At 44.3% G+C, this 13,149-nt stretch overlaps 2 protein-coding genes across 4 annotated transcripts; one reads left to right on the forward strand and one right to left on the reverse strand.

The window, feature by feature from the left end:
• Positions 1-823: 823 nt before the first annotated feature.
• LOC128399436 (uncharacterized) lies at positions 824-6,607 on the reverse strand. 3 transcript variants are annotated; one of them, XM_053360903.1, is made up of 3 exons: positions 6,399-6,607; positions 3,170-3,915; positions 824-1,597 (listed from the first exon to the last, which is right to left on the reverse strand). In XM_053360903.1, the coding sequence occupies exons 2-3, from the start codon at positions 3,770-3,772 to the stop codon at positions 887-889; spliced, it is 1,314 nt and encodes a 437-aa protein (XP_053216878.1). In that variant the 5' UTR covers positions 3,773-3,915; positions 6,399-6,607; the 3' UTR covers positions 824-886. The 3 variants fall into 3 exon arrangements, with proteins under 3 accessions (XP_053216878.1, XP_053216879.1, XP_053216877.1); XM_053360904.1 differs by lacking the exon at positions 6,399-6,607 and adding an exon at positions 6,332-6,372; XM_053360902.1 differs by lacking the exon at positions 6,399-6,607 and having other exon boundaries at positions 3,170-5,562.
• Positions 6,608-10,217: 3,610 nt separating this feature from the next.
• On the forward strand, positions 10,218-11,185 carry LOC128400312 (olfactory receptor 6N2-like). The gene has a single exon (XM_053362465.1). The coding sequence runs from the start codon at positions 10,226-10,228 to the stop codon at positions 11,183-11,185; it is 960 nt and encodes a 319-aa protein (XP_053218440.1). The 5' UTR covers positions 10,218-10,225.
• Positions 11,186-13,149: the final 1,964 nt, after the last annotated feature.

Consider the following 13,149-nt stretch of genomic DNA (forward strand, 5'->3'; position numbering starts at 1 on the left):
TTCACAAACCAAAACACCTACATCCGGGTTTGCAGCGTTCTTAATCCAAGTTGTTCATAAACTAAGCTGGTCTTAAACGAAGGTACCACTGTAATTAGGTTTTGGGTTGTCTCACCCCTCACATACCTTGGAATTCAAGAACCTGCCTTTTCCCCCTCAAGTCTTTAGATTGCTTGATTAAACGGAAAACAAATGCATGGCTTGCCAGTGTGTTGTACTTGGACCAGAGGAACCTGAGTTCCAATCCCCCCACTACCATTACGCTCACAGAGCTATCCTGAGTGAGTCATTCCATGGACCATTAACACCTAAAGAGGGCTACATACTGAGGAGTCGTTTGCCTTTAAAAACTGTGATTTGGCGTGGGGAATTAAAGCAACTCCTCTCCTTCCTCCAGCTAGTTGTGTTTCAGTCACCATGGTGCTAAGGGGTCAGAGGAGATGGCTTAATCAGAGCCCTTCCCTAGAGCAGGAGGAAGGGGCAGTGTGTTTCAATGCCTTCGTTAACTTGTCTGTTATTTTTTCAAAGGGAAGCTGTTGTTGTTTGTACATCTGGGGGCAGATGTCTTGCTCTTGTGGGGAGGTAGTATTACAAGTTTTAGGGTGGGGGCGAGGCAGGCTGTATGTGCACTTAATATTCATCTTTATGGCAGCAACATGTTAATTCAACTTGTGCAAATGGTGTGAACTGTAATATATATATATGATGCAAAATGCAGGGAAAATATGGAATTTTAGGAATGAAGGGAAGGGGATCTGGCTTCATTAACCTGAGCTTTACTCAACGAGTGTAGATGGCATACACACATATGAAACGCGTCTGCGTAACCAAGGCAATTATATTTACAAAACAAATGCCAAACACACCGAAATGCAAAGTCCAGATCTCAGCATTCAGTATTTCCTGCCAGGTAATGTGAGATCGCATTGCGCACCTCCTCGCCTCCCGACTCACTGCTGGTTTCGTAGGAATGGCAGTCCTCGTTATATGCTGCCAACAGTACGTGCTCAGAGATGTCCACACCTTCGGGAACGGTGTGCCCCTTGGTCTCACAAATATTGTGCAGCACGACACATGCGGTGACCACCGCCAAAACGTTCTCCTCTGCCACTGGCAGCCTCGCAGTGAGGCAACGCCACCTTGCCTTGAGCCTGCCAAAGGCCTGCTGGACCACGTTGTGGCAGTGGTTGAAAGTCCTATTGTAGATGGTCTTCCTCTGGTCCAAGGGGCCTCCGTAGGGCTTCATGAGCCACTTCCGCATAGGGTAGGTGCTATGGGCGAGTATTAGAGGTGGGATCTCCACACCCTGAATGTTGATAGTCGGGTTCCCCGGGACAAAGGTGCCCTCGTCCATAGCTTGGCACAGCGCAGATTTGCGGAAGATCTGCACGTCATCGTGTTTCTTCCCGCTCCATCCCACTTCAATGTTAGTAAAACGGCCAGTGTGGTCGGTTGTCCCTTGAAGCAGAATGGAACAGAAGTTCTTTGGCTTGTTGCACTCGTCTCCCGGACCCGTAGCGGCTATTATGGACAGATGCGTCAAGTCCATTGCGCCAACGCAGTGAGGGAATCCCATCTTCCTGAAACCATCCATGATCTGTAAGCGGCAACAAAGAAGTAGTAAATTTAAAAACGGTTGTTTTGTGGTTGTGCCAACAATTTCACCCCAAAAATGTCCACACAGCACACCCACCACATCCAAAAAAAGTCACAGTGATATGGCATAGTAGCAAGCTGTGTTCTTTTTTGTGCTGTGTAAGTATTTTTTACTAATTTTGCATTGCAAGTGCAAAACAGAAAAACACTGTTCAGGAAACAGGTACATTCCATATAAACTACAATGCAAATATATGTGAGTTTCTGCCCCATGTTCCCAAATTATTCCGTCCCACTGCAGCAATCCATGCAGTTTCGAACAATTCAGTCGTTTCGTATCGGAAATCTCTTCCACATAATATAAAACATGGCAGGTCACCAATAGGATTTCAGCAAGTGGTATTCTGACACTGCGCAACTGTTATGTTTTCATGCTTATATTAGTTTTATTAATTTACATTGAAGTTTTATCTGTATAACTATATTATCTGTTCTTGAAGCTACGAACATGAGTTTGACCAAGCTGCGGGAGGCAGTGGAAGACAGGAGTGCCTGGTGTGCTCTGGTCCATGGGGTCACGAAGAGTCGGACCCGACTAAACGACTAAACAACAACAACAATATTATCTGTAAGCTGAATTGAGTCCGAGTCTGAGGAAAAGGTGGGATGATGATGATGATAGTAAGCTGCCTAGGGAAGATTTTATATCTGGGAAGGTGGGATGAAAATGTCAAAGAAAGCAACATTTTGCTACACTGACTACTCCATAAGTACCCACAGATACAATGGCAATTGCCGCATGTAGTTATAGGTAAAACGTTGGACAGATGGCAAGAATAATATCAATTAGCATATGTTCTTACACTATCAATATTATTCTTGCCATCTGTCCAACTTTTTAGCTATAACTATAAACATACGTTTAAAGAAGATTGGAAAACGTTTATTGAATATATGGAAAATAATAGTGTACAGTGGTACCTCGGGTTAAGTACTTAATTTGTTCCGGAGGTCCGTTCTTAACCTGAAACTGTTCTTAACCTGAAGCACCACTTTAGCTAATGGCACTTCCTGCTGCCGTCGGAGCATAATTTCTGTTCTCATCTCAAAGCAAAGTTCTTAACCCGACGTACTATTTCTGGGTTAGCGCAGTCTGTAACCTGAAGCATATGTAACCTGAAGCGTATGTAATCTGAGGTACCACTGTATAGCTGAAAACGCTGGCAGCGTTAAGATAAATTCAACAGTAAGTTTTGACGGATGCAATAAATAAGTTTTGATGGATGCAGTAATGGAATACTGATTGGTATAGTTTTTGTTAAAGTATGCAGGGATTTAAGATATATAAAATGAAGCGTGGAAAGAGAAAAAGGGAAGTTGTTGATATCTTAAGGATGTAAAATGAGTATTTGAAATTGTAAAACAGAAAAATTATCTATCTATCTATAGCTATTTTTCCTTTGCAATGTGCAACTCAACACACTCACACACCCTCCAGAAAATGCAGCAGTGTTAGTTTGAACCTGTGAAACTGCAGCAACTTTTTAAAAAACACATTAAAAAAAATCTTTACCTTCCAGTAGTCGCCCAAATAGATTGTCTTCTGGATGAGCAGGTGCTTGATGGCAAAGCACACCTCCAGAACGATCTCTCCCACCGTCGACCTCCCGACTCCAAACTGAGCGGCAACTTCGCGGTAGCACTTCAGATTAGAAAGCCACCACACGGCGATAGCGACCCGCTTCTCGACGGGGATGGCTTCCCGCATGATAGTTCTCTGCCTCTGGAGCTGGGGTCGGAGGACGTCCGCAATTTCAAAGAGGGTCCCTCTGCTCATCTGGAAGCTCTCGATCCACGTTTCGTCGTCCCGGGTCCCCAGCATGGAACGCTCCCACCAATGCTGCTTGGTGGGGCAGACCCACCAGCGCCGCAATTTCGGCCCGCTTTCCAACAAGGTGACGATAGGAACCATATGTCTGCAGCTCCTCCTCCTCTGAATGATGCGCCTAGTCCTCAAGATGTGGTTCTGAATCGCCCGCCCTATCAGCACTCTCCTCCTCTGCCGCCTTCTGATACTCATAAGATAGGCGTTGCATCGGCTGATGGCTGAGTGGAGCACCGCAACCAACACCTCAAGGTGTAACTTCAGCAGCTGGAGCAACACATGAGTTTCCATGCTGCGCAAGGAGTGGAACGGTGTTGGAAGTCACAGGAGCAATGTTGAACGAAGGAGGTTTTTGAGCAGATGTTGGGTGACCTTCTGTCATGGATGCTTCAGTTTAGATTCCTGCATTGCAGCGGGTTAAAACAGGGGTGGATCTACACAAAGGGGAAAACCCCCCGCAATATATAAGTCAGAAATTAAATCATTATAACAAAAAAGGGGGGGGAACCTCGCAATGGAAAATCGCGAAGATAATTCTTTGCTCTACAGCACCATCTAGTGTTGCATGTTTATAACGCATTCATAGCAGTTTTTTTTACTAATGTAGATGAGTCCTAGATGACCCAACTCTACAATTCTGTGAGTCTAAGAATTGCACACTTCTGCCGTAAAACAAATTATGTGGGCAATGGTATATCAAGGTGAAACCTGGCTACTTCTCACCCAACTTTGCCCACTGGTGTGGACAGCATATGGTAAAATGTTAGCAAAAACACATTATAAAGGAGCATATCGGTCTGTCTTAATGCTAAGCCACGGTTTGTTTCACAAACCACAAGTTGCCTCACAGATGATCAAACAAACCAGTTTGCTTCTCCAGTTTGCTTTATTTTCCAGCTACTCTTGCCCCATACCTTTGCTTTTTTTAAAAAAAATTATTCCTTGTTCACTTTTCTGAATTACAACCAAAAAACCAAAAACAAACATGCATCAAGTCATAATTAAAACAAGCCAAGATTTATAAGCCAACAAGCTGTGGCTTCGGATGATGGCTTGATGGCAATAAAGAAACCATAGTTAAGCCATAGGACATGGTTCACATTTAATGCCACACCATCATGTAATAAAACACAGTTCCACAAATTAAGGTTTAGTGTTATGTGTGAACCAGACTAACGCCTTCTACACACTGAAACAAGAATGAGGCCTTATGTAGCACTGTCTCCTCCAGATGTTGTTGGATTCCCATAACCCTTGACCACTGGGCATGCTGGCTGGGAGTGATGAGAACCGTAGCCTAGCAACATCAAGTTAGCTGCATTTGCAGAAGAAGCTTACAGTCTAACGCTTCCTGTGGACAATTCAGCATCCTTCCTGGTTTGCTTTACCCTGCGGCTAACTATTTACTGTGCTTTCCTTTGGATTTACTTATGGGGCACTTACACAACAAAGAGCATTCATCCTGAGTTACTCCTGGTGTGTTTACATGCCTTCCCATTCATCATTTGCTCACCCCACACTTCTCAGTGCATTACACTGTCAGTTCCCTAACCGCAGAAGATCCATTTTTATTCATTTTTAAGCAGGGTTTCTTGCACCAGAACAACAGTGTACCTAAATTTACGCAGGAACCCCTCCTGTGACACACAGAGAGTCTGGAGGCACTTAAATACAGACACGGCCATCAGCAGAGGAAATGGGAGCCAGCGAGTTGGTTACAAGAAGCAGGAAGAGGAAGATTGCGTGATTATTTCCGCTATGCCTACTTTTTGGCTCAGTTACAACATATAGGGTACAGGGGATGGAGCGATGATTCCAGAAGGAACAGGAAGCGGGAAGCTTCCCCTTCCTATTTCTCCAGGAGTGTGTCAAGGCAGGCGGTGGGTAGGCTACAATCTCCCTCAGCGCTGGCAGGACCTTAGGCCGTTTAAAGAGCTGCCAGGGGGGGAGGTGAGGAATTGATCCTGTCCCCAGAGAGGGACTCCTCAACCCCTGCTGTCTTGTGATCAAGAAGCAATACCAAGTTCCAGTACTGGGTTTGTGTGCATGGGCGTAGTTGGGGGTGGGTGGGGGTCAGCGGCTCCCAGCCTAAATCAAGTAAATAAATAAAAGTGCTTAACTGACCAATTGCATCGCAAATAGCTTGGTTCCGCCCCCCGCCCAACATAAACCCTGCCCACCCCCCCTTAAATAAATCCTGGCTACGCCCATGTTTTTTTTATTCGTGTGTGTGTGTTTGTATGGGAAAATAAGAAAAATACCAAAACTTTGGACCAGCGCTACCCCGGCGCCCTTTTCTGCTGCTGCGCGGCAACTTTCTTCCCAGTTCAGTGGCAACCGCGGCTTGACCTTCCCACTCTCCTCCATCCTAATAATTTGGAAGGGAGGCGGGAGAAAGAGAGATCGAGATCAGACCCCCCTTCCCACACTCACTGTTAGGCTTGGAGGGAGGGAGGCAGCTGCCTGACCCCCCACACTCCCCCCTCCAAATCTGCACTGCTCTTCCGCCTGCGTCTGCCATCGCTGTTGCTGATCCAACGAGGGAGCATTTGTCTGCACACACAAACGCTTGCAAAAGTTATTTCTTTTTTAATGCATTGGGTAAGGATCGCTTCAAGGATCCGACACGTCCCCTCTCCCCGCTTCTCTCATCCCCCAATATCGGGATGCATTTCTCTTTTGGAGAACAGGCGCCCCTTTACCCCGCCCCAGCTCGAAAAACGGGATGGCGACAACCCAAAAAACAACCCCAGACAGACGCATCACAGCGGATCCCGCTCAACGGCCCAGAGTGCCGCGGCGAAGGGCGGGTCTTCCGGAGGACCTTTGAAATTTGGGCTTTTCTCTAACTAAGGCTCGCCTTCGCCTAATCCCGCCGAAGGATTCGCGGGTTCCAGGAGATCCCCTCTTTCCTTACCTGCGTTCCGAGGGAAGTGCGCAAGCGCGATCCCTCCTCCTTCTCCCGAAAGGCGCCGCTTTGCGATCTGCGTGCTTTGCTCAATGAGGGCGTGGGGTGGGGATTCATCCCCATGCTCCCTTGCTTAGAGTCGCTGCCGGGGTTCCTTTTTCTTTTTCGGTCACCCTCGTACCCTAATTGGATCGTGATCTTCTGAACCGCTTGCCGAGCTAATCTCATCAAGAGATGTAAACATGATCTAGGCCAGCGATTTGTTATTTTTTACTTTTGCAATGCAGATTCCTGGCTCTTCTGAACCAAGCCTTCTTCAAATGGGGAAGCAAAGTGAAAACCCACAGAAGGTCTTTAGCAGGGACAGGGCACCCTGGTACACCTAGGCGGGTAGCCTACTGGTGTTTTCTTCACCTTGCTTCGCTATTTACTTGTCTGTTAGGTTGCTGCAGGTGAGCAGAAAACAACAGAAATATTTAGGAAAGTTAACTTTCAGTTTATTTCCCCCCATTTTTATTTTAATCGAGATTCCACACAAGTATGTACAAATAGACAGGTTCTGGAGCATCAAACAGCATTTCAGACAAGTTTTCTGTGGAATGTAATAAGATACCAAATCACTAAAACCCTGTTTTTATTACAGTGACTAACAAAGAAGAGATATTAAATTATAAATATAAAATGTTTTTAATGATTGGCTTATATTTTATTTATTATTACAAATAATGTATTTGTTTTGTTAGTTGCTATGATAAATACAGCACTGAGAATCTCTGAAAATCATTTTAAAAGCACACACACGCAGACACAAAGAACAGCACCTACCCTGCCATGACAGCCAGTTAGTGGCCAAAGAACAAGCTTCCTCAAACTCGGCCCTCCAGATGTTTTGAGACTACAATTCCCATCATCCCTGACCACTGGTCCTGCTAGCTAGGGATCATGGGAGTTGTATGCCAAAAACATCTGGAGGGCCGGGTTTGAGGAAGCCTGGCGAGGAAAAAGGCCTGTTGGAAGAAAAAAAAAGTGTGCCTACTGGTGACAGGAAAGCTGACTAGGGCCAGTCTAGTCTCCCTTGGAAGGTAGTTCCACAATCTAGGAACAGCCACCAAGAAGGCCCTCTCCTATCTTCACCAAAAGTAGCTGTGAGTGAGATGGGACTGAGAGAAAGACTTCCTTGGAATATCTCAAAGCCGAGCAGAATCATAGAGAGAGAGATGGTCATTCAGAGAGCCTGAACTCAAGCTGTATAGCTTTGTAGGTCATAACCAAAGCTTTGAATGGTGCCAATGGGGTTTTTGAAATTAGGCGTTTCTGTCTTGCCTTATGGTACTCAATTGAGCATCAAGTCCTAGCAGGAAACAGGACTGGTTGAAGGCATGGCAATGTGGGATGAGTTCAAGGCAGCTGGATTAGATGTATGATAAGGACTAGTTGGCCCTATGGGGGGGGGAACAGTTTCCTCTTCCCGCTCAGAAGCTCCAAACAAGGGTCCCTGATTATCAACATCAGGATATATTTTTGGATTACAGCAATCCTAGGTGAAAAGGCCAGGGAAGTGTGGAGTCTTTTCTATGGGTATTCAAGAGAACCAGTCTAGTTATGGAATATTCATCCACAGTGCTTAGTAAGGAGAAATCCTAAGATCTGAAAATTGTGAAAATTACGTAGTGTGCACCATACAGGTGCACCATTGCATTTCTTTTCTCTGAACTCTTCAGCGCATTTACTCACAAATAAACTCTGTGGGAATTACTTCTCCCTGATGAGTGTGTTGTGTGAATTGCAGCCCAGAGGCTCCTGGGGTGTGTGAAAAAGAGTCAGCCTAACGTTTGGTGCCTCCAGAGTTTTTGGATCCAATTTCTTGCAATCAAAAATCCTGGATTTTAGGAGATATTTATATTTATACTCACTAGGGTAGGTTGATTTCCTGGGGACACAGTTATGTTCTGAAGAACTATAGTCTTAGTAATAATAAACAAGGGATGGCCACAGAGGTCTTGGAAATGAATTATATTTTCCCATTGTGGATGATGGGATTGGTGCACCTAAAGGATTGTCTCACTTCTCTACACGCCGAACCAAAATCACTGCATTCTGCAGGAGAGGTTATCCTGCAGGTACTGTCTGATCTTTCTGCACAATATCAGAATTGAGCCTTTGCCATTGGAGCATCTACTCCTTGGAACTCCCATTAAACATCAGAGAGGCACCATCACTGTTGTTTGCTCAGCACCTGCCAAAGATGTTCTTCTTTCAACAAGTCTTCTAAATTAAGGTGTTTGTCGATGTTGGTTTCTGTATTGGGTGTAATTGGTATGTTACGTATGTCCTGTTGCTGTTTTAAATTTTCAACTTACCTAATTATCTATCCACACAAACAATCTTTTATATTTACATTATTTTGTGTATGTTATTATAACATTGTAGATCACTTTGGGATGCCTCATGGGATGCAATTCATGGGTGAGACATTATTATTATTATTACTATTATTATTATATCTTCTAAAAGCGTTGATGAAATAATTCATCAGGCCTCCAGTCTCTGCTTCTTAATCTTGAATGTTTGAGCACTGGCAGTGGTTTGTTAGAGGTGGAAAGAAAGACAAGCTGTATACACTCAGAGGCACTGTCATCACTCCCCAGATGCTATAGAGTCCTGGCATTGAAAGCAGAGTAAACACACAGCTCACTTTGAAGAAAAGAGATGAACCCATTTCAGTCCCAGGTACCATGTGCAATTTCTACTTTCCTGTCTCTTGTGATTGGTGGGAGCTGGCCACCTGTGCCATTCTATTCTTGTGCACTACGTTTGCCTTCAGTGACTGTGCCCATCACTTTCAGCAGGGAGGGAGCACAGAGGTGCACAGCCTTTATTAACCATCGCTTCTAATACTAGGACATAGGTTGCGCTGTGGTCTAAACCACTGAGTTCCGTTGCGCCAGAAGCGGTTTAGTCATGCTGGCCACATGAACCGGAAAGCTGTCTGTTGACAAATGCTGGATCCCTCGGCCTGAAAGCGAGATGAGTGCCACAACCCCATAGTCGCCTTTGACTGGACTTAACCGTCCTGGGGTCCTTTACCTTTACCTTTTACCTTCTAATACTAGTGCTTCTCTTGTGGTTTCTAATGTCCCCTTTACTGTACACTGCACCCAGTACAGTGGCTTTTTTATGGATAAACCACATGGCGATACCACAGCAGTTTACTCTTCACAGAGCTACACCTCCCGGCACCCTGAGCAAAGGGTCCTTTGAGGGAGGAAATGTGCTTTGAATGTGCTATAAAGGTGCAATGTGCATACACTGCCTGGTGAGATATATGGTATTTATATTAAAGCATAGTAATAATATCAGGATTTGCATCAATACCTGTAAATTAGCACATTTCATCCAGACCTGGTTTCTCTTTTATCTTTGGTGTCAGTGAAGGGGTGGGGTTTTTTCTCTTTGAAAATGCCTCTTATCAGTGTTGCATGGTCAAGTTGGGTTGATATAGAAGTGGCTTAAACGACGTAGGTTTAAATTCAAAATATTTATATTCCAATCTGCGCCAAGTAAAAGAAATGTTCCTCTTCCCTTCCCACCCCCAACCCACTGTTTTTTCCGAATCATATCTGAGAATGGAAGTATGTGGTTTTATGTAATTGACACACAGATCCCCCCAAAAATTATGGAGTTTTTGTTAAAAAGATTCACCTGTACTATACTATTTGTGTGGTCATAATGACCCTTACAAACTTCGGGGAGTGGTATCTTTCAAGTTACAGGGAAATGCAGTGAAAGACTGATGCATACATATATTTTATTTCCTATTCTAGATTAGCCTACCTATGATGCAGGTCGAAGCTATCAATTGCACTTCAGTGTCTGAGTTTGAGCTTGATGGGTTCCTCAACTTGGGCAACTACGGCATACTCCTCTTTGCCATCTTCTTGGTGACCTACCTGCTCATCCTCAGTGCCAATGCTCTCATCTTCAGCCTCATCTCTGCCACTCCTCGCCTTCACGTCCCCATGTATTTCTTCATTGCTGTGCTGGCCACCTTGGAGGTGTTCTACACCACCGTTACCATGCCCAGGGTGCTGGTGGACTTTCTGAGAAGCAAGAAGTCCATTTCCTTGAGCAGCTGTCTTCTGCAAATCTATTTCTTCCACAGCTTGGGTATCTCAGAGGCCTGCTTGCTTGCAGTGATGGCTTACGACCGGTTCTTAGCCATTTGCGCCCCGTTAACTTATATGACCAAGATGACGCCCAAACTTTGTGTTCAGCTCGTGCTGGGATGCTGTGTGTGTGGTTTTGTGTGTCCTTTGCCGGAGATTGTTCTGACTTCCAGGTTACCCTTCTGTGGGCCTAGTCATATAGATCATATATTCTGTGACTTCCCTCAGGTGATCAGTCTTGCTTGCACAGACCTATCAACCAGCATTGTGTTGGATTTCTCCCTCCATGCCCTTGTCATCCTGGGCCCCATCTTCCTCATCCTCCTCTCATACATGAAGATACTGAAAGTCATTGTTAAGATCAATAGCTCGGAGGGGCGCCAGAAGGCTTTTTCCACCTGTGCCTCCCACCTCATTGTGGTCCTTACTTTTTTTGGAACTACTGGCTTCATGTACATGCACTTGACATGGATGGGATCGGGACATTATGACAAGATTGTTGCAGTCATCTATGCCTTTATTATCCCTCTCTTCAACCCCATCATTTATTCTCTGAGAAACAAAGAAATCAGGGATGTGATCAGAAAGATTGTTAGTTTCCCTGCTTTGGCATGCACCAGCAACATGTGAGTTGGTTTATGAACTTCTTGGGACATCAAGAAGTCATTCCACGATCAAAAGTCCTGCTCACCCAGCGATTGTTGCTGTAATTACTACGGTATTTTTGAAAAGAAAAGAAAAAAGATGAACGTCTAACAAAATATATTTCCACAGTTTCACTTGTAAGGAAAAGGGAGATAAATTCAAATAAGAAGAAACAGAATTCAAACTTTCTTATCTCCCTTTGAAATTTTGCATGTAACATGTATGTAGCATCTAGATTTACATATGCATACATTTGCGAACGTCAGCATGTAATGTTGCACCTCAGAATGCGTGATCCACAATTGTGAAGCTCTTAATACTCCATTATATCAATTTAAATGTAGCACCGTTCCTACAAAGAAACATGGCATTCTATGACATTGTATGCATTACCAGCTTAAAATGCAGTCTGGATGCAAGCTTGCTGTGGGGTGTGGGTGTGTGGGATGCCTCAAAATGTATCATTTCTCAAGGGAAGCATCAATACGCTATTAGAAGACAGTGTGCTGTTAGTTAGTACACCACACATAGTGTGTATACAAGGAGAAACAAATCTGAACACTAACAAAGTTGTGCTGCTGTGAACAGCTGGAGGGGACAGAGTTATGAATTGCAAGGGGGTATAGGACTTCACTGCGCTCTAAAGTGGAAATTTGAGCACACCTTAAATCTAGAAACTGACCTCATGACTGCAACATTGAGCCTATATTTTACTTCTTTCTTTGTCCTCACTCCCCACCCCGTGACTTGCTTTGTATGATATCTTGCTTGAGGAAGAGTTCTGCAGCACTGAAAAGCCTGCAACTCTTTAGTGGCATGTTGCTTGGCCCTAATAAAGGTATTGCCGGATTGAGGACGTTAAAGGAAAAGGTGCTGTTTTGTTTTTAAATCCCAATGCACTCAAGAGCGTATACATATATATATTCATGATCACACCCTGGTGTTAGCAGATAAGAAATAAACATTAGATCAGTGGCTCCCAAACCTTTTTGGGCCACAGCCCCCTTGGTTCCATAAACTCATCCCCAGTGCCTTCTAATCTATAAAAAGCATTATTCAGAATAGCGTTTTGCACCACGGTAACAATTAAATTCACATTTGTTCAAAATCCAATTAAAATATTTCGTTCAACTGATTAAACCAATTTGATGGACTCAATCCAGTATACCAGCTTTTCAAAGTCTGATAGTCATTTACACCTCCAATGTCACCCCACTTGTCTCTTAGCACCCACTGTGTACTCCCATCACCACAACCCGGGGTGGTTAACTGCCCACTTTGAGGACCATGGCACAGAGCTTTCCAAACCGTGTGTCATGACACACAAACCCATCTCAAACCCATCTGCTCATTCATGCACAGGCTCACAAAGACATGTAATAATGTACATGTGGAATGTAATAAGATGCGAAATCACTAAAACCCTGTATTTATTACAGTGACTAACAAAGGAGAAATATTAAATTATAAATGTAAAATGTTTTTATTGATTGGCTTATATTTATTTATTATTAAAAATAAGAATTTAATGTGTGTTTCGTTAGTTGGTATTATAGATACAGCACAGAGAATCTCTGAAAATTGTTTGAAAACACACACACAGAGAGAGAGAGAGAGAGAGAGAGAGAGAGAGAGAGAGAGAGAACAACACCAATGCTGCCACGACAGCAATTTAGTGGCCAAAGAAAATGGCCTGTCAGAACAAAAAAATTTGCTTGCTGGTGACAGGAAAGCTGATTAGGGCCAGTCTAGTCTCCCTTGGAAGGTAGTTCCACAATCTGGGAGCAGCCACCAAGAAGGCCCCCTCTTATCTTCACCAAACGTGCCTGTGAGTGAGATGGGACTGAGAGAAAGTCTCTCCCATATTGGTCTCTACAGCCACAGCTGGTGCTGTAACTCTCCGATGCTGGCGCTGTAACTCCCCAATGTAACTCTCACATAGCCGAGCA

Source organism: Podarcis raffonei, chromosome 13 (genome assembly GCF_027172205.1).
Source record: "Podarcis raffonei isolate rPodRaf1 chromosome 13, rPodRaf1.pri, whole genome shotgun sequence".
Classification (NCBI taxonomy): Eukaryota; Metazoa; Chordata; class Lepidosauria; order Squamata; family Lacertidae; genus Podarcis; species Podarcis raffonei.